Here is a 22,603-nt window from a genome sequence, read left to right on the forward strand (position 1 = left end):
ACATCAAAGAATTTGTGCTTTCTAACCTCCACCTCACAAGCACCTCGATTTCTGTGTCAGAAAAATGTATTTTTTTCGTCTTCCTCTCGGCTGTTGTTGCCGTGATTCACCGTAAGCAGGCTCATTTATATGCATCAATAATCATGTGGTGCTTTGCATTGACCATTTATGGTTGAATGTGGGCGTGTAGAGGGCGGGATATGAAGCTGATCCACCTGCGCACATTTTCAGGTGGACTGTTTTTTTTTTTTTTTTGGTTTTTTTGGTTTTTTTTTTAAAGGGAAAGTTGCCTGCAGGTCGCACGGTTTTATAAATCTGAATTTTTTTTGGCGCATGCCATTTTCAACTTTTGTGCACACGTACACTTTTAGTATGGATCCTACACACTGTTTTATAAATGAAACCCCAGGTGAGCTGCTCAGATGTCAAAGGTGTATTATCTTGATGTCATGGTTTCAAATCTGACAAACCTACTGTTAGAAATCATCTTGATCTTGTACTAGCTTTCCATGAGATAGTTAATGTGTTTAAGGTTTGACAGCTGACTGTACCTCTCCCCAGGCAGCAGCAGGAGGCTCCACCGGTGGGTAGTGTTTGGGCAGATCCCAGGCCACCTCGCTCATGAACCACTTGAAGCTCTTGCAGTTGAGTCGGTTCCTCAGCTCCTTCTGGGCCGTCATGTCTCCTGCGGACAGGTGGCGGTACTCGGGCCGACGCTGGTAGACGTATTCGGCGTATTCGTCCATCCACACCTCCGCCACGCGTTTTAGGTTCTGCAATCAGAGTGAAACAGTTTTGTTTTCATTCTACGTTTTAGATAACTATCTGACATCCAACAACTTACAGAAAACAACACAGAAAGCTGAAGTTTTCATATCAACAAAACTACAAACAATGAATACTAAGGAATGCAAACATCAGAGCCGCAGTGACGATATTCTTGTGATTTTGCATTGTTGTGCAGTGCAAGAAAAGAAAGAAAATAGTAAGAACATGTACTAAAGGGATTTTCAGTTTGCTCATTGCGGTGTGGTAAGGCTCAATGGGCATTTGTTTGGGTTAGTGGCGTCATCAATGGACGTAGATCAAAATAACTTAAGAAGCACATGATTGTAGCTTCTCTTCTAGGAAAAGTTTCTCCTATGATGAAACATCGTGTACACTTCCTGCATCTGATTAGAAAACCCAATTTGCTACACTGTCATTGGGTTTGTACTGGAATAAAATTGGGGTGATCTAGGAATTTTGCAAAATTTCATCTCAGTTATCTTACTATACTGTATATTGTCTAGAATCAATTCAAACATACATTAACTGATTTTCCCCCCTCTGGACCAACTGGGGGCCACGAAAACAACACAACATTATAAGGGTGAATGTATTAGCAAACAGTAAGTAACAAGTACTGAAGGACTCAATGAATACCAGAAGTCTGGTTTGGTGGTCCCCAGAGCCAAAAAACCTGATCTATTCAAACAGAAAAGCATCATTATTATTATTGTAAATTCTAGTATTTCCCCAAATTTTCCACTAACAACATATACGTTCGTATGTCTCCCTGCACTACTAGGAAATTTAACATAATGCCCAAAACATTTAGAGCATTTCTGTTTGATGTAGTGGTCCAGTCATGAAAATATGTCTGTCTGAATATTTTACTCAGTGTGAACATCATATAGTTCCAATAAAGTGTTGGAAGAAGCAGATACAGGACATGTATGTCACACATTTTTAAAAAATGTAGAAAATTTCTATGTCTTTCTAAATGTTAATGAAACTTGGGTAACTTTAAAAGGGAAACTTCAAGGATAAAAATCAAGGTGTAAGGAGTAACAGGAGTAAGCATCAGCTGAATAGCTAACGTGTACAACAATATATTGTATAATTGTGGATATCCATAACGAGCCAGACGAACATATCTATAACCTTCACTGTGACAGAGAAGAATAGAAGCACTATCATGTCGGCAGTTTTGACGGTTATGATGATAATAGTATAAAGGAAAGAATTATGGAGCAGGCTGTCTCTTTGTTTCACTCCATTTTAACACTGAGCCACCTGCAGGTCTGGTGTTAAGCCTTTGACAAGACCTCTTCCTGGGGAAAATAATGTGCCACGGAACTGTGACAACTGTGTGAAACATGTGAGTAAAAGATAGATCATTTTAACTTTAAAGCTAGGGTAGGTAATGAATTTCAGAAGCATGTTTTGTTATATTTGTTGAAATTCTCTTTACATCCCGACATCAACCAATAGATCAAATGCTCTGGAATAAATAGGTAAAGAATCTGTGGCTGTCGCAGGCCTGTAATAAGCCCAGCAAGTCCAGCTTTTGCTAGTTTTTCCAACATTAGCTACCCTAGCTTTAAGATATAGGTAACAAACACGAAATATCCTGAAACTGGCCTTCTTTATATTGTATCATTTGCCTGTTAGTATGGCCTGCATACAATACATGTCCACTGGCATGGGAGCTGATGTGTGTTTACATTTTTTCTGATTTTAGGAGAGAAGTATCTTTAGGTTTTGTATCTCAAGTGCACTTTTTTGGATCTCCTTTAATTCTTTAAATTTCTTTTTATGAGTATGTTTATATTGTGTCACAAGTGTTTTCACTAGACTACAACAAAAGCAGCTTGCAATTAACTGAAAAACCAACGAAATTGCAGACAGTTTCATGTTGGCCAAAATGTGTGTAAAAGACTTAAACTAATAAAGAAAAAGTATCAAACATTTGGTTTCATTGGCTCATTCAATCATTATGAAAGCATCTAATTTCAGAATGAAACTGTGAGTGGAATAAAAAAAGATAAGCAGGTGACTGATAGCAATGATGAATGCAGGGCAGACAGCTTCTTCAACAGGTTCTTTAAGACAATTGCAAACATGATAGATTTACCCCCGAACAATGGAAAACCATCCATTGGATGCCTTTGAAGTGAACAGAGTAAAAAACAAAGATCCTCTGAGGTACGGATGCATGTCTGAGAATACAGATGGTAGCAGCCTTGGAGGTATGGATGGTGAAATGAATGAGAATAGAGGTTCAGCAAGCCTCTGGGGAAAGTATATACAAATCGTCCAGCCTTTGGAGGTACAGATGTAGAGGAAAAAAGCCTCCAGCCACACACACACACAATCCCTGTAGTATAGCTCATTGCCTGTAGCGAAACTCTGGCTCTCCAGGTGAAGTGGAGTTCAGTGGTTCTATCTCCCTCCATGTTGACTGGATTCGGTGGGGGGGTGTGTCTGGAGGGCCTTTGTTCTCAGTATCTGTACCTGCTGAAGGGAGCATTCTGTAAAATAACTATGGCGTCCTAATGTGCATAGAGGACATTACTGGCACTTAAAGTAAAAGAAAAATGTTTTTCTCACTATGAAACAATTATATAGATGAGAAATGTCTACAAAATCAACAGTAGTTTGATATTGAAACCGCATAGAGGAAATGAAAGACACTTACACTAACCAAACTCTTTGTTGACTCCCTTAAAAGAGTACCCCAGCGAGTTAGTATAGAACGTTTATAAAGATGGCCGACTGGCAAACAACAATTTGTTTTTTTTAAAAAAAGGACAAAATCAATGAGGCAGTCTCCCATATGGGTATACCTTCAAAAACACTGGTATCGTAACAATTACAATTTAAACCTGCAATAACTGATTTTTCTGGCCACTTCAGGGCAGTGGAAATAAGCGGAACACACAAAACTTGTTAGGAAACAGTTGCTTATATACACATCTAGCAGTTACGGAGGAACATCATCATTCATTTAGAGTTGTGTTTCTAGCCACCTGGTGAATATATGTCCAATATTCACTCTCTTTTAGCTCTGTTTTTGGTCTCTACCAACTCCTGAGGGAAACATCTGGCTCTTTAGCTGCTAAATGCTCCACTATTTTCACCAGCAAGTCGCTAATTATGTCTGTCTGCCATCTGCTTTTTACCCTGAAAACAGATGCCTGCTGCGGCCGAAAACAACGATATGAGAGCGATGAGAGTGAAACAAGACAGTAAAGTTGTGGCTAGACAGCTAAACAATGAGCTGAAACTCACTATAAAGCTCTGTGAAGCCGAGGGGAGCCGCAGATTCATGTGATTCTCTGTAGGTTCACTACGAGCAAAGCCTCTCACATTGTTTTCACATTGTTATTCTATAAATATCCATTATAGTTGCTTTAAAGGTCCAGTGTGTAACATTAAGGATGAGCTATTGGCAGACATTGAATATAATAAGTATGTTTTCATTAGTGTATAATCACCTGAAAATAAGAATCGTTGTGTTTTCATTACCTTAGAATAAGGCCCATTATATCTACAGAGGGAGCGGGTCCCCTTCCACGGAGGTCGCCATGTTGCACCGCCATGTTTCTACAGTAGCCCAGAACGGACAAACCAAACACTGGCTCTAGATAGGGCCGTTCGCGTTTCTTGTGAGTTTCGCGGCCACCGTAGTTTCTCCTACACGCTTGGAAGGGGAGGGTGAGGCGGGTGGTTTTTAAATGGTTGCAAACTGCAATTTCACCGCTAGATGCCACTAAATCCTACACACTGGACCTTTAAAGTGAACCTGTAAACTGCAACTTCTCTCTTCTATGATATAAAACCATTACACTTCTGTCATCTCTATAGTCCTAGGTAGATACTGAAGTTTCACGGTTGATCTTCACCATGTGTCTAATGGGATTCTGGTATTGACAGGAGTTGAACCTGGCTCAACTTTTGCCACAACACATTGTGACATCATCCCGCAAGGCACTGTATTCGACACCGTTGCGACAGAGGATAAAATTATTATTATTTTCTGTGATAATCATCCAGAGCTATAAAAATCCTCAAAAATCTCAAAACGCTGTTTATGTATGAAAACAACATGTCCACATTGGCATTTTCAGGTTATTTTTGTGACTTTTTTCTTCTACATTAAAAGGCCAAAAACAACAAGTAAATCGCTAAATCTCTTCCTCCTCCTCTTTCAGTCGCCCACAAAACCTTTCTGCAGACTCTGTATCTGCACCCAAACTACTTTCAATAAAGCTCTTTGCAATTGTGGCATTTTCTTTTCTATCTTGAGTGTCAAGTCTATTGTGTTGCTGCTTTTGGCAGCCATTCTTTTAAAACATTCAAATAGTTTTTTGTCTGTGCCTTTGTGAAAACAGACTTAAATGAAGCATCTCCACACCTCAGACCATCCTCTTTGATGGAAGAGACTATAGACTGTATATAAAGATGATCCCTCTTTATATGCAGTCTATGTTAGAGACAGATGTGTTTGTCTTTATTTTCCTTTTTTTATGCAAAAAACAAAAACAAACTGCTTTCTCCACCATCAGCAAAGCTAAAATGTATATTTAACAGTATGTCAGTGAGTTCAGCCCACATTGTGTAGTGAAAGAACAGCTCTTTATTCATTGTCTGACTGCAATGAGGCCAGCAATAAAAACCCAAATTATATTAGAATGTTTGTATTTTTAATCAAGATATACAGTATTGGTATCTCGATTACAGTCTCATCCATTCCTGGTGATACCAAACAAACACACTGGTCATCCAGTCAACTAAAGCAAATCAGTTCAAAGGTTATACAGTAGATTTGACTCTTTTTAAGCTACTATGCAGAGAAGGACACAGGGGACAAAACAGAATTAATCACAGCCTGAGGTACAGTAAGTATTTCTGTATTGCTAAACCTGCTGCCTGTTTGATATCAGCATTCAATACAGCCTCTATGAAGGGCTAATGGTCAGACCGACAAGGCACAAACAAAGGCCAAGAGGTTTAATTACATATTCAGCTGAGCCAAACAGAGCCAGGTGTCAGAATGAGGCTGAGTCATACATAATGAATAGTGTTTAGCTACAGGCCAGATGAATTTTATTTTTCAATTTTTATTTCTCAAACTATGTCAAAGTGTTAAAGATCACATAGGACAAAGATACTTGAGCTCATTATTGGAAAACTGTAAGTTGTAGATTGTGGATACAGGGGTTTGATACGTGCACTGCAAGTTAAAATATATAAAAGGAGCTAAAATGATTATTTTAATTATTGAAATGATGATTCAAGGTGTCGGTTCACCCAAATTACAAAAAAGCATTTTCCATTTTCATATGTTTCAGTTATATTTAGGACCGGTTATCATTTGAAATCATCATTTGAATCATTTTTGCTACTAGTGTTGATACAACACCTCAGTTTGAATACAGAATCAACATTTTTTTTTAACATCTTTTTAAATGTCTTTTTGGCATTGGATTACTCCACCAGTTCTATAAGTCTATAACATTTTCAGACTCAAGATGGAGTATTCAGTCAATTCAGCAAAACTAGAGATAATCTTTTCTGAATGCATTCTTCTTCCTTGTCAAACCTGGCGCCCACATTACCCACAATGCAACTCAGACTTTGCAGTTAACAGTTCAGATTAGGAACTATTTTGTTCTGAAGGTAAAAATACAAACAAAATCTGTTCATTGCCATTTACTTACATTGTTGTGGAGTTGCAGCAGAAGTCTTATTGATGGAAATCTGAAGCTATCAGCATGACCAGAATCCGCTTAGTGAGAAAATGTTTATTTATTTATTTATTCATTTAACTTGGGTAAATTGACCCTTTCAAATTTTAGATATATGTGTTCTCCATATTTTTTTGGCATTTCTTTCTTTTTTTGCAGCGCGAAGTAATAAATGACTAAACCTCCACACGTTCAATGTGAAACATTTGACAATGAGATCTTTGCACGGAAACATAAACAACGGCAACAAACCAGGAATGGAAATAAAGAGACTTTTCCCACAAGAGTTTTAGACCACTTTTAAAACATTCTGAGACTCACCCTGGCCAGGCTGACCCCACCAGGAACTTTGTAGGGGACGTACTTCCTGTAGATGTGTCCTACCCTGGAGCAAGGGATGTCCTCCATCCGACCACCACACATCCACACCTACAGAGACCCAGAGAGAGAGAGAGATTGAGCAGTGCTAAAGACGACAGCAGAGGGGAGGCTTTGGTCAAAGCTGCTGTGCTGGTGTTTGTGTAACTGAACAGTGAGAATATCAGATGAGCTGACAAGGTCAACAAATCAGGGAGATGAAACAAACAGTGTGAGAAAGACAAAGCGCTGGAAGACATGATGAAGACAAAGCTATGGAGAGCAAACAAGGTTAGGATGTAAAGAAAGGGAAAATGGAAAGGGAGTGGATGGATGACTGAAACAGAGGGGCATGAGGCAATGTGTACTGTGTTGTAGGGTATGTTGACTGGGTCATGAATCCTAGGAGAGAGGGATAAAAGGAAGGAGAGGGTACACCTGGGAAAAAGAGAAAAAGTCAGAGTAGAGATACAGTACAGTCAGATTCATGTTTACAACCAGACAGATTAATATCACTACTGGCATGGGATGTGCATGGCCCAGGACAGGAGGGCTCTGCAGCGGGTGATTAAAGCCGCTCACAAAATCATTGGTACCAGCCTCCCGATACTAAAGGACAGCACCCACCCAGCCACAGCCTGTTCCCCCTGCCGCCGTCTGACAAGAGATACAGAAGTATCTGCTGTCATACCACCAGACTACCGAGCAGCTTCTTCCCTCAGGCTGTGAGACTTCTAAATTCATCCTCAGCACTCCACCATGTAAAATAGTTTTCATTTCTATGACTTATTATTTATTCACTGATCTACTGTATATTATTTTTTTGAGTAGCATAAAGGGAACTACAAAACAAAATCTGATTATACAACCCTGTGTTGTAAAATGATCAATAAATCTATCTTGTATCATGCTATGTTAGACAAAAGCTTAAAAAATTGTAGATATTAATCCTCTTCTATGAAGAGTGTAGGAGTGAGAACGCCATTCAAAACAACTCCACAAAATGTTCCTGTTTTTGCAGATTGCATAGAGACCAGAGAGAGTGAATGACATCAAAGAGAACAAGACAAGTCAACCAGCTTAGCTGAATGACAAATACTGAAATTGGATTTGTTATGCTACTTTTGGAAGGCAGAGCCACCTTTCAAGGTGGGTGATTACATTTAATCAGAACAGTCTGAGGTCTGAAGGTCAGCCAGTAAAAGTGTGTGTGAGCTCTTTAAGATTTTTTTTTTTTTTACACAACATACACACGTGTACACGTCGCATCACAGCTAACCATGTTGCAAAGCATGCTGCTGTGTTTTAAAACCTTAAAATACATGTTTCTTTTTGTTCCAGACAGTACAGTATGAAAATCAAATGGCAGACTATTGAAACTTGCTTGAGTTGTTTAATCCATCACAGTGCATCAACTCTGAATTGTATAATGTCAAAGTTACATTACGATAAGTTTCTATCAACAATTTGTATTTATGCTGCATTATCGCACAACAATAATGTAACAAAATGAATGCTGATTTGATTTGAGGGATTATGTAATCTAAGCGAATTTAAACAGTTTAGTAGTTGTACAACTCCACCTACTGATTATTTCCATTATTGATTAATCTCTTGATCGTTTTTTTGATGAATCAATTCATTAAAATCGTTAAAAAAAAATGTCAGTCGAGCATGGAACCAGTGAATGTTTGGCATTTTAAATAGACTTAAATGGACTTAAATGATTAATTGATTATCAAAATTGTTGTCCATAAATTTTTGGTTAATCAACTAATCGTTTCAACACGAGGTAATTGATCTTACAGAGATAAATGGAAACCGATGGCTGCCTGAAATGGTAAGAAAAAAACTGAATAGCATGCAGTTAAAAATTATAGGCAAAAATGTTACAAGATGAAATATACATGATTTGTTGTTGAACTACTTGCAAACACACTGGCATGGTCCTTTACATGTTAGCATGTCAGTGTATTCTCTATCATTCCAATCAGTCATATCCAATACAAACATGTTAAACTTTTCAACAAACTGTGATGCAGGAGGCTTCAAACTGTGATGCAGGAGGTTTCTATGATCACAACCATGCTGGGTTATTCATTCACTTTCCTTGACCTCTCTTGCCGCCTCACAGCACACCGTCCTCCACAAGCTCCCAGATCTACTCCTACTCTTGTCGTGACTAGAATCTCTCAGTTCTAGTCTGGAAAACTCCTTCGACAAACAGCATTTTTCAGGTCTTTATTTTATTTATTTATTTTTTTTTACCATTTTGCTACTGTAGTGCTTTTATTCAGATTGACTTGCAATGCTTTAACAGGTTGGAGTTTGATGTCTTTCTCAAGGACACATGTCTGATGATGGACATAGACTGTTCACATGGGAAGCTCAGTAAGTCAATAATGAGGGGAAAATGCTGCTCTTTCCCTGACTGATGGACTTTCGTTTTGGACTTGGTAATTTCCAGTTTGTTGATATTCTGCATCACTTTCTGATCCTCCAGAGTGGACATCAGCTGGCAGCTATTTCAATTCAATTACTCCTTGTCAAGTTTGATGCACCACTCCAGCTTGGAAAAACAGAACTGGGGGAAATAACAGATTGAATCCACCCTATCCACATCTCGCTGTAGGGAAGGTCTGACCTGCTGCGCCAATCCCTTTCCTCATCTGAAACACTTGAGCTTAATAACAGGGGTGACTTGCTACAGGAGGGATCAAGAGCTTGAGTTCAGCGCCCGTAACATTAAATTGAAAGTCTTATCACTCACCTTGAACACGCAACCTCTACAATCTGCTCACCTCAAACAATGAAGACTAAAACCACGCCACCGTGGCATGGGGCGGCATCTCTTTTATAGTGCTAGTTATAAGTTACAAAATGCAATGACACTGGTGCCAGCCAATATTCTACAATGCAAATGAGGACCGCAGTTTCCTTTATGAGGTTAATAGACATAGAGAAACCTGCTTTAGGTGTTACCTGGAGAAACCAGATTGTTTTGTCCATGCATACTTAAAAGTAGCCTGCGGAGTTACCACTAGTATCACTATGGAGCAATGTTTTTATGAGTGGATCCCTGTTTTGTTTATATTTTGTGCACATGTAGACTCATATTCATGTGAGTGTTCATGCAGGCAATGCAACACACATTTCTGCAGATGGTTTCACGCTTTTCTACTGATCAAAAGTTGGTGGCGGTAATGTGCTAAGACACATAGTAATGCCTCACCAAAGGCAGGGAAGATGCAGACTGCAAGCAAGCAAACATGGATGTAATACAGGTTTCAAATCACTCCAAAATGTGGCTTTGTTAATGTTTTATGAGGAAGGAAACGCACTGAATACGTTTGTTAGGCCTTAGTGATACACATATTGCCTTTTGGTGAGAAAAATCCATAGGGTACCTTTAACGATGCTTCTTTAAGAGTTTTGAAATCTTTGCATTTAATGGACAAAGATTCAGGACAGGGGAAGTAGTAGTATGGCAACAAGGATGAAAGAAAGCATTGTTGCTGCAAACACTATCTGAACTCTAACTAAAAGTGTATGAATCTTTCTGTTATAAACTTAACTTTAACCACCAACTGACCCAGTTTCCATAGATGAACAGAAGGATCCTCTCACAACTGTCAACTGGCATTCAGTAATAAAATAACACTCCTTCTTCTACCTTTGCTTTTGGGTCACCTGTAAACTGAAAACCAAACTTAAGCTACTTAAGCAACCACCGCGGCAGACACCAAAAACGGAGGCAGTGCCAGGTTCAGAGAAGCTGCAAACAAAATAAAACACACGACTCCTGCTGCAAATGCTGCAAACTTGTGTGTGGAAATTGTGCACGGAGAACAGAGGTCACTTGCTGTGAAGCTTAAATAGCCAAGCATGCTATTGATGTAATTAGTTAATATAAAATTAGTAGCCTTATTGTTTTATGGTTCTAAACTTCGTTCGTGGCTCTTGTTTTTAACTTTAGATCTGCTCGTTTCCAGCTTTTCCGATTATTTTCTTTGTTATAAATGTGTTATAAATGTTAAAAAATTTTTTTCAGAATCAAATAGATCCTTTTAATTGTTATTTTCTTGTTCTGAGTTATGCTGAATAAATACGGAAAAATACTAGAGTGAATTTAGCTGATGCAATAATTACGGTTTACTACATGCGATGATATGAATATTGTATTGTAATGTATAATTAAACTTTTTTTAAATGCACATTTTGGTGTTATTTGGTTTTTTAAAAGCTATCCTAACACATCAAATGCATTAATCTCTCATTTAGGTATTTATTACTAGAGAATATAGAGTTTGGAATCTAGCGGTCAAAATGACTGCGTACGGCAATTCTAGTAGTTGTGGAATTCTGGCACTTCTAGTGTTAAAAGTCACAATGTCTCCTGTCTAAACTTTGTATAGTCAACATTAGAGTAGACTTGGACTAAACTTGCTGAATGTTCGAGCATGTTTTTACCTTTTCTATTATTGCCACTTGTATTAAAGGTTCAGCATTGCATGTTGTTTGTCTTTCTTGACTAAAATGTAATTTAAAAGAGTATTTTCATAAAATCCACACCCTTAAAAGGCATAACTACAGCTCCTTCTGTTTTCATGCATGTCATATATGTTGAATCACTTTATTTCAGTATTAATTAGCAAAATAGAGTAACAAAAATGGTACGCATTAATATGAGGAAGCAGTAGAAGGTAAAACGATTTGGCAGTAAATTTGATTTGGATGCTCAAATTTTATAAACAACAAATCCACTCCGCTGGAAATTTCACTCGAAGGAACGATTGTATGACATTTAGTATCACTGTGCAGCATATGTCCAATCAAATCAAACTACCCAGCTGTGGTCTTTGTGCCTAATAGAGTGAGACGACAAAAGTCCTTACTCATTCAAACCAGAATTCAATTATTGTGACGGGCCGTTCTGTCTGTCCAGAGCTCACTGACCGAGGCAGCAGAGAGGAGGGGGAGACTAGTTCTTAACATGCTGGCCAAGTCGTAAGCAGTTATAGCTACGCTATAGAATAATTCATGCTGAGGCACCAGACAAAAGCATAATTTAATATGTTACTTTGAGTATGATTAATGTGGAGAGTTTTCCCTACTACAGCGCATGTTTGGCTCAAACCATAAACCATAATGAGGAATGTCTCATGGGCCCAACAAGTTTTTTGTTTTTTTAGCTATTTAGTTAAAGAGATAAACAACTAAAACATCTCTAGCTCTAGAGGAAAATTGAACATCTATTATGTGCACAAAGATCGAACGACAACTATTTTTCCCTCAAAATCAATATATTTTAGATTTCATTTAAACTTTATTGTAATTTGTAATAAGGATAACTACTACTGCATACTATATGTGAGAATATAAGGATGCAAATCAAGCATGCAAAAGATATTAGTATGCAAATAATGTGGACAAAAATATTGAATATACAGCCGATGGTGATCAAAGTCTAATCAATTAATCAATCAATCAAAACTTTCCCATAATTTTATGTACCTTCTTTGCAACAGGGGACATTTTCTATACAGTGTAACTTACAATGAAGAAAATTCAGCAAATTCAAATATTAGTCATGTTTCTAACAAAATAACTACATTTGCATTACAAAAAAAAACAAACACTGCATGGCTCATAGTGCTCATTATGTTCTACATACAGAATAATATTCAATAACAGTATACATGGAACGACCCACTGACTTGTTGGGATTCAAGTCAACACTCAGACACAGAGGTCAAAGTGAAACTATTGATCATGTTCTACACTACACTGTAGCTCTGTGTGTGGTGGCGTTTCATTTTTTACCTTGAAGGAGATCTCGTACTGTTCTCCTCCCCAGATCTCCAGACCCGTGTCATATCCTCCCAGCTCCCAGAACCACTTCCTGTCCACAGCGAACAGTCCACCTGCCATCACCGGTGACCTGGAAGACACAAAAGATACACAGTCACACACAATTAGGGACAATAAAATGAGACTCAGCGTTTTAGTAGTGCTTTCCGCTTGCCATAGTTTTCGCCATCCATATTCTTCTTATCTCAAAGGTCAAAGGATCAAAGGACAAGATGACATTTGAGGTATATCCTTATATCATCATAACCAAAATTCCATAAGGTAATCTACTCTCATAAAATCATAATATTGCATCAGTACAGCTCAAATACAGCCCTATAAAATGGTAAATCACAAGGGTCTATTTCTGACCACAGATGACTGAATCAAGAGAAATGTAATTCTGTCTAACGAATTCTGACTTGAATTCTGAATTCTGAGGGTTCTCAGCTCAGAGTGCAGAAGGAGCTCCTCCCTGAAGTTGAACGAAATGAAATGAAATGTATTGAACAGCTTCAGGACACCAGTGTCAACTGATAGAAAACAGGAGGAGCAGAAGGGAAGAGAAAGAAACTTTTTATTTAGAGAGCATTTTGTGTATTGAACTATGACATTATACAAGACAGACTGTTAACCACATGAAAACCAAGGAGGCCATATGGAAAATGGTACTCTCATTTTTTTCATTCCTTTCTTGCAATTACGACATTTTTGCCCAGAGTCTGAAGTAATTTGTGACCATACAGTAAAGTGAGGCTCAGAATAGAATATTGTATTATTTCCAATCCAATGTGCTGGGGTACCAAGCCAAAACACTAAAAGGTGTGTTCATACTGAACTGAATTGAGGCAATGACGCATCTGTGCAGGTTTAAAATGTTTCAATTCAGCAAAGAATTTGTGCTTTATGACTCCACTTCAGGAATGTACAGAGAAAAGACGTATAAGGAGAGAACTGGAGGAAAATAACAAAGAACTGGAGTTTTTAATTCAGTCAGTTTCAGGCTGGAATTAGGGTTCAAATATACACGTCTCTGCGGATCTATGTGCAGAGGGGTGTTGTGGGTAACCGTAGGTCACAGAGGCTCGTGAAGAGGCTGACACCTCCCAAACTCAACAATGCATTGTGTGGACTTGACAATCAAGCAACGTGATTGGTTTATCCAGCCCCAGTCAGGAGGTGGGCTCATAATGGAAAAGAAAAAAAAAACATGTAAATGCTATACTCCACATTCATACAAATATATAAGAAACAGCCACACAATTGTTTACAATGCACCCTCATTTATGTGCAGCCTAACACACACACACACACACACACACACACACACACACACACACAAACAGTCTTTCCTACATGACAACATCTGTACTGTCCGTATATTCGTAAATTGCTAGTGGTGAATAAAGTTTATTTTTAAATTTTGAGCACATAAACTAAGAAAAAAGAACAGCAAACATTTGCTTTACATTCAATCATTACAGGGATGGAGTTACAAGTTCATTAAGTCAAGGAGCAAGTAAACATGAGTGAGCCCTCAAATAATCACACATTAATGTTTGTAAAATCCACGAAAACAAGAGGAGATCACCAATATTGCACTCTTCTTTCCCTGCCCCCCTTTGTTTGGACAATATGGTGGACAGCCCTCTGAGACCTTTTCCCAGACATTCCACTGTTCTAATACTTTATGACTGCACTGTATTTCTCTTGTCTTTCTAATAAAGTGTAGATTTTAAATCTGTAGAAAACTGTGATCCAGGCTTGACAAAACTTGACAGAGTGGAGACACAGTCGGCACAAACGTTGCCTCCAACTCTTTAAATATGTTTGTCACACTGACTGATTTGATTTGCCTGACTGGGGGACAGTGTGTCTGAGCAGTTCATTGTCCATGACTGGTAACTGCTGTATGCTGGAGGAAGAAAGCTGAAGAAAACACAAAGCCGACACACACATCGTTTGACTCCCTGGAGTAGTGCTGAATGAAATGCAGTGGACAGACTTTCATCAGGAGACAAAGGGTCAACATCAGTGGCTGCAGGGGGCAAAGGAATGGTGTGTGCTGTATGTGTGTGTGTGTGTTTGACTGCATAAAGTGTAGTGATTGCAAACTGTTGTATGATCACTGGAGTGTGTGAGCTTAGCAAAGAGAGCATGGAAACGGTGTGGGCACTGATTTGTGGGGTGGAGATTGTTAGCTCTTGTTCGCCGGAGGGAAAAAAAAACACACTTCACCTCCCTGGAGTTGTGTGGAATGAAACACACTGGCTTCAGGATAGACAGCACTGATATCTCACAACTCATTCTAGATCTTGTGTTTAAATAATCTTCATTTTCACTAGCTTCATCTAACAGCCAGAGGCATGTTCAGCTACAAATGTTTGCCAATGAACAGTTTACTTTTAGTGTTACCTCTCAAGCCACTGTTTTTCACCAAATATTAGATTTGTCAGATACAATTACCTGAGGAAGTTATGTAATTTGAATAGTAAGCATTTTTGACATTTTTGACATTTCATTTTTGACATTTCATTAGTTCAGGAACAGGACATTTGACAACATTTTTCTGCATTTAAGGAACAGTTCACTCCAAAATCAAAAATACATATTTTTCCTCTTACCTGTAGTTCTATTTATCCATCTAGATTGTTTTGGTGTGAGTTGCCGAGTTTTTGAGGTATTGGCCGTATAGATGTCTGCATTTTGCAACTTATCAAAGTGTTGGTATCATTTCAATATGAAAACTGCTGCTGTTACTGAACACAGCAGTGCAGCTAAAGGGCTTTAATCAGCTTTGGCAAGCCCTGCGAGCTTAGCTATCACGTCTAACAGGGCTAAATAAAATGTCCATTTTAAATAATAATATTGATAAATATTTTAAAATTTTTGTACAAGGAGGTGCCCTTCAAAAATAATAATTCATATTCTATTACTCAATGTATTATCGGAATAATTTAATATTCAATCATGAATATAATCAATATCCTCAGCCTAATTATTTTGGCACAGGAATATGTACGTAATACAGTAATTGGGTAATATTTGAAATAGTTGATAAGTTAATGGATAGGGTAATTGTTGAAATTTTACAAGTGGTAATTTACAGGCAATGAACCTGAAAATTTGAGAAGTGTTTGCAGTAAAAATGTTGAAGAAGTAATTCTATAGGGACTACACTTTCTATTTTCAAGCAAATCAGAAGTGTTGACTTTGGAATTGCGCAACATTGTTGTATATCGACTTTTAGTGTAATCGTGACGTGTCATCATTTTAGAACATTTGTTTGTCTTGTCTGTTCATAGCAAATTTAAAACACCTTGTTGAAGGCACATTGGATTACAACAGAAATAGTAATAGTTCTCTTTTCTGTAATACAGCAAGCCAACTGTTCCAAAGCAGATGAACACACCTGTAACTGCACAGCACTTAACTTAAAATGGTAATGCACTGACCCAAAGTCAACACTCACACTGCTGCTGCTGTGTTGCTTAGCAACTACTTTGTTTAGCTGATCATTAGTTCAGGAACTATGTTTCTGCTGGAAGGCATTTAATTGAATTTATTCATATATATATACAAACTATATAACTATATTGAATATCTTTAAATGAAAACAATAAGCCTATAACAGTGTTCAAGAAAGTGTGAGAATGTGTAGCTTATTGCTTAAATTAATGGCATTTCAAAACATTTTAGCCACTCTAGCAGCGTGGCTCTGGAGATGGCAATGTCGCTCTTTTAGTACAGAATATCTCAACAACTATTGGATGGATGGCGATGCTGACATAATTTAAAGACATTCATGGTCCCCAGAGGATAAATCCTAATGGCTTTGGTGATGCCCTGACTTTTCATCCAGCGCCACCAGCAGGAGAAAGTTTTCACTGATCCAGTGAAATTTCTCAACATCCACTAGATGGATTGGCACAACATTTTGTACACACATTCATGGTTCCCAGATGATGATCCTAATGGCTTTGGTGATCCTCTGACTTTTCCTTCAACACCACTGTGAGGTTCACATTTGTGTTTTTAGTGACATGCCTCAACAACTATTGGATGGATTGCCATGACATTTGGTAAACACTTTCATGTTCCCATTAGGGTAAATTGTAATAACTTTGCTGACTTTTCATCTAGCGCCATCATCAGGTCAAATTTTCAATTTAACCAATACTTTGGTTTAATGACATTCCCATTCAGCCTCAACCGTAGTTTGAGTTTAGTGCTAATTAGCATATATTAGCACCCTAACATGCAAAAGATGTGAACATGGTAAACATTATACCTGCTAAACATTATGTTATCATTGTCATTGTAAGCACGTTAGCTTGCTGTGCCTAAGTACAGCCTCAAGGAGCCGCTAACATTGCTTTAGAATTTTAGTTTTGATTTGGTTTCAGTCAGTTTTAAAATGCCATTACTGTTATATTTGACAGTAAACACAAACATACTGTACACAAAAATTCTGCTATGCCATCTGAGACTCCTTTTCATTACCTGTTCACACACACCATGAGGTACAAGCTCAGTACTGACCTGAATGATGGTGGCAACAAATATGTGCTGCTAATTCTTTCAATCATTTAGTCCTATAGTCTAGTCTGTAGTCAAACAAAGTAGAGAGCGAATGGTGCAGCTCTGAATGGCTGTAATTACCTTCTCAACCATTTGATGTTACATTTTATATTTTCAAAGAAGGAAATCGCTTCGAAAACACAGCAGCAAATTGGATTTGCACAGTACAAATGCAGTCAGTGAGCAGCTCCACTGTATTAATATTGACCAGCATTGACTGAACTAATCTCAGCAGTTCCGAAAACAACTAGAAAAATACAATAGCATAAAAGTAAAATACTGAGCTGTGCAAACCTCATTGCTGAACCTTGATTGCTGACTGCAATGTGTGCTTGGTCAGATTCTTAGTCTTAATTATTCTTTGATCAGACGTTACTTAAATTTGGGCAAATATCTTTGTTTAACACTGATACACTGAACTGCACTGTTTGTTAAATAAAAAACGAAATCTGTTTGAAGCATCAATAACAAAAACTATCAAGTACCAAAAACTGGGATTTATTGTCTGGTTAGATTTGTACTCTTCTTCAGTTATTCTTTGATTAATAGTTCCTAATCATAATTTTGCCAATTTTAGACTATTTTGCTTTGCCAAAGTTGCTGACAACATTTGCCGGGAGCAGGAATCACTTTCTTCAGCTGGACAAAAAGCTGGCAAGTGTCCACTGGAGGAAAAAAAAGATTTAACTCAAAGGTCCACTGATATTACAACTCACAATTTATATTTAATTAGAAATGCTCAAGTTGATATTCTCCATTTCTGTCTACTGACCTTGAGGATAGAGAGAGTCAAGGCCTGAGCTCATCACTAAATGAAACAGGAAAGATGGAGGTGATTGACAAAAGAGACAGTGACAATTGTCGTCTCCCCCACCCCCACCCCCACGACCACACACACACACACACACACACACCTCCAAGATGGATTTTGCTGTCCTACTGTGCCTCATTCGCTGCTGCGGCAATGTCAATCAGAATGAAAATGAAAATCTTTGCGACTCAAATTGGATTTGCACTGATGAAGGTCATTTCATTGGGCAAGAAGAGCAGACTAATTCACGAAATGAGGATTGATTCTGATTGTTCTGCAGCTCATTTCTTCTTCTTTAGTCTCTTATCTTCCTGCACCACAGCCGCCCTGCCTGATGATACCTACTGTATTTCCCAGGGCACCCAAATAGTCTTTGGCATCCAAACATAGAGAAAAGTTGTCTAACTAATCCCCCACGGCTCACAAATGGAGTGTCTGGCATCACATGCAGTTATTTGGCCTTACAAATAGCAAAGTGCATCTCTGGGTATAGTTTATTTATTCTGGCTTCCATTACTTAAAGGTTACCTATATGTGCTGCTGCGTTTCGAGGAAGGACACTGTGGTTGAAAGCTATCAGTCCTGTTTGCACTGGAGTGGAGTAGTATTAACTGGGGATCTGATCATGTAGTAATGTCGCCATATATCTTGTCTTTGGAGTAACTAGGCATGTAATTGAAACAAGCAACTAGCGTGCAACTCATTTTAATTTCATCAATCAATTAACTTTAACTACTTTTTCAATTAAGTGATCCATTGTTTAGTCTATAAAATGTCACAAATTGTGAAAATCCCAAGGTGACAATATCAAATAGCTGATTCTATCTGACCAACAGTCCAAAACCTCAAAATATTCCATAAATCCTCACATTTGAGAGGCTGGAACCAGCAAATATTTGTAGATTTACAGAAAATGATAAATTAGTCATTTATCGAGCAAAATGCCAAATTGTTTTAGCATTAGAAACAAACTGAATTTGCTCCCAGAATGCTGTTTATAATCTCTACTTCAGCTTGCTGAGCAATTTAAATATGTGAATTTCAACATCATGATATAAATAAGAATATCTTTTCCTGAAGCTTCCAACAGCATCTCATGGTCTTCCTTGAGGGATGGAGTTTGCAAATTAAAAAAAATCAAACTACTGTAAGGAAAGAATGAACTTTCACACTCAATTAAAATTAACAGCTATATTTCCAATATCCTCACCACTGAATGTATTAGTTTTTCAATTAAATTTGCTTGAAATCATTACTTTTAACAACAGAATTGTGTAAAACAATAACAAAATATGTTTGTACCTTCATCTTACGATTATAATAAAGTCACTAAACAATAAGGTCCAAGAATTATAGAGGTCAGAATCTATAATTCTTCACCCCAAAGAGGAAGAAAAAATGTCATTATTTAAAGATCTCTTGAGGTCATGTTTGAAAAGCTACATTTTTGAATGAAAAAAATGACAACTTAATGTGGACAGAAGGCCAAAAAAAGAAAAAAAATGTGTAGATGTATTCTAATGCTATGGAGACTATTAGCCCCCAAACTGCATCTTGTCATTGCCTTCATTGAATTTCCTGGGCAGCACCCAGGTGTAATAGATGATCAGGGCGGTGCTGACAAAGACCATGTACACTCAGAAAATCCTTCAGTGAATAATGAGGGTTATTAGGTCCTGTGTAGCTCATTCAAAAGAGTGTAGCGCTAACACACCCAGTTGAATGGTTTCGACTCACACTGGGGCCACTCGTGTCACAGATCTGTGCACTCATGGCACAATAAGGGCACAAACATTGTCCACGCAAGTACGTCAATGCAAATGACAATGCCTGGCCCAGCCGGCACAAACGCTCGACCCCGGTGAACATACTCAACGTGCACTCTTACGCACCGATGGAAGTAAAGAAACGTCAGTCCCCATGGGGCCAATATAAAGCTAATCAGAGTGTTTCCATGACCACAGTATATACGTTTTCAATTGCCTTCCTGTCTTAATGAAGAGGTGGCAAAGTGTCATAAATATCCTTCTGCATACAGTTCTCCTTAATGCATCCATGATACAGACATGTTCAGCTAGAGCTTTGTCAGCCATGGTTGAGCCGAAGTGAACCCAAACAAAAGGGGTCAGCTTTCTCTTGTTGTTTCATGCTCTAGCGCCCCTAGCTCCAACATTCAGACTGCAGCTCGCGCTTGTATTATGTTGAGATTTTGCAACAGTGTATGAAATCGATCTTGAGTAGCTCGAAGTGTCTGCATTTGTGTACTTGCGTGCACCATGTTAATGCCCTAAGATAATCGGCATAAAATCCTCTAGCAAATGTCAAATGTGCCAAAAATAACTGCACTCACTCAAACGGTTCACTGGGGTCGTCCTTCTGCAGCTCTGTAGGGATGGGTATCCGTTTGTAGTACATTTCCCAGTCAAATGCCCCTCGCATGGCGTCCCCAGCCTGCGTCTCATAGCCAAAGTTGTCGTGGTCGATCACGTCGATCATCGGACACACAATGGTCTTCCTGTTCTGCGCAATTCGGTCTGAGAGACACAGAGGGAGGCAGACAGGTTGGTAGACAGTTAATGACAATAGATGGTGTAGAAAAGTTTTTCAAGCTTTCTGGCTTTAGACCTTCTATAGCCAAGCAATGTCTACTCACAACTTCTCTTTACAGATTGCAGATGTCTGTGAGCTGTGAACAGTTCAACCAAAGCATGTATCATTCTAATAGTTTTTAGAGTCTCGATGAGGTAGAAGACACCAGTAAAAGAAAGGTATAATATAGCATTTCTTCAACATATGATTTTGTGTATAAGAAATTTTACATTATACTTTATTTTCCTGTATCCTGTTAATCATCTCGCAACCATTCAGATATATTTCAGAGAGGTCCTGACCCCCAGGTTGGGAACCACTGAATGTTTTACTTGCTTCATTGATAGGTGTAACAGTCCACTGTAGTCAGTTCTACTCAGCTACAGCCAGGCTCCACCATGTTACCCAATTTTTTAATAATCAAATTAATTAGATTAGTCAGTGGGTGCTGACTATGTGTGGCAGTGGGTGCTGCTTGGCATGAGGGATGACTGCTAACTGCATTTCGTAACTTCCACCTACTCCAAAATGTGTGTTATGTGATGTTTATATTTTGTCATGAACTGTCTGCGAAACATGTAAACTCCGGAAGAAAAAAAGAAGAAAGAGAAAAGAAGACCGACTTAACAGATGGCAGAGCCATGTTTTTCTACAGTCTAAACACACTGTAGATGAGCAATGTGTCCTTCACCCAGTGAGGTATAAAGACTATTTATGTATGTGAGATATGCTTTGTACTTGGATCTTTGTGAGTTTTAGACTTTTATCAAGACTTTATTGCAAAAAATATATACATATGCTGCGCTTCACATGTTCGACAGCTTCATTGAGATTATGACTTGGGTGTAGGGTTCAGATTAGAATAAGCATTAGGTTCATGTTAGGGGGAAAGGTAGAGTGTAAGCATGTAATGCTCATGAGTTGTGTGCGTTTGTTCCTCACCCAGCAGCGGAGGCAGCCAATTGACATTGGATTCACAGTGGGAATCCAGGAAGGTGATGACTTCTCCTTTAGCGGCGGCGGCTCCAAGCAGGCGAGTCCTGATCAGCCCCTCCCGTTTCTTCGTACGCAGGATGCGAACCTTCGGCAACCGTACCATGTACTCCTCTAGTGCCACTTTGAGGTGCTCTGCAGAGATTGAGACAGAGAAAACAGTGATCAGAATGGTCAATTCAATTAAAATTGTACTGATGTCACCTAAAGAGCAGGATAAAACCCCTTGTCCACAAATGGCAAAGCCTCCCTAATATGCTCTCTTACAAAAAAGATCAAAACAAAACTAGCTGTCACCATCAAACAAGACATCTGCCTATGCCACATGATCCAGACTGAAATGTTTCCCTTTAGGCCTCTACATCATAACCCACTCTCACTCATACTGGGATAGACTTTATATTTTCACTTACTTTTCTGCACACACACAGACTTTTTTTAATATCTTTACCGCATTACCGTCATTAGACAGAATGTTACCCTAAAGGGAAAGAATCCAACTATGAGGAATGAAAAAGGAATTAAATCAGCCCCTCCTAACATGTGCGCTCATAAAGCCTTTTGGCAAAAAAACCCCAAAACAGCATTGTTCCTAAATTGCAATGATGTTCAACATTTTACCAAACAAAATCCATAATGCCCTATGAGGGAATTACATATACTGCGTCCTCCAATAATCTGTTCAGTTTAGTGTCAGTTAGTAAATCACACAATGCAGAAAGTCGGAGTTGTTGGTGCAACACATGACAGTTGTGCCAGCGTTAAGATGAAAACTGATTTTGAGTCGTTCTCAAGCTGCAGTGATACATTAAATCTCAAGAGAGAGGAAGAAAAATGGTCAGCTTCTTCTGCTAAAACAGCAAATATACTGGAATATACTGGAAGGTGAAAAAATACAAAGATACAG

General features: G+C 38.4%; 1 protein-coding gene across 1 annotated transcript in view; it reads right to left on the reverse strand.

Moving 5' to 3' along the window:
* Positions 1–22,603, reverse strand: part of LOC122888217 (polypeptide N-acetylgalactosaminyltransferase 10-like) — a 100,715-nt gene that overhangs the window by 11,092 nt on the left and 67,020 nt on the right. Inside the window, exons 5-9 of the mRNA XM_044222321.1 lie at positions 21,646–21,831; positions 20,465–20,648; positions 12,696–12,813; positions 6,837–6,944; positions 552–773 (exon numbers count right to left, since the gene is read on the reverse strand). Coding sequence (XP_044078256.1) covers positions 552–773; positions 6,837–6,944; positions 12,696–12,813; positions 20,465–20,648; positions 21,646–21,831 — 818 coding nt within the window. The remainder of the gene's footprint in view (positions 1–551; positions 774–6,836; positions 6,945–12,695; positions 12,814–20,464; positions 20,649–21,645; positions 21,832–22,603) is intronic.

Source organism: Siniperca chuatsi, linkage group LG14, assembly GCF_020085105.1.
Source record: "Siniperca chuatsi isolate FFG_IHB_CAS linkage group LG14, ASM2008510v1, whole genome shotgun sequence".
Taxonomy (NCBI): Eukaryota; Metazoa; Chordata; class Actinopteri; order Centrarchiformes; family Sinipercidae; genus Siniperca; species Siniperca chuatsi.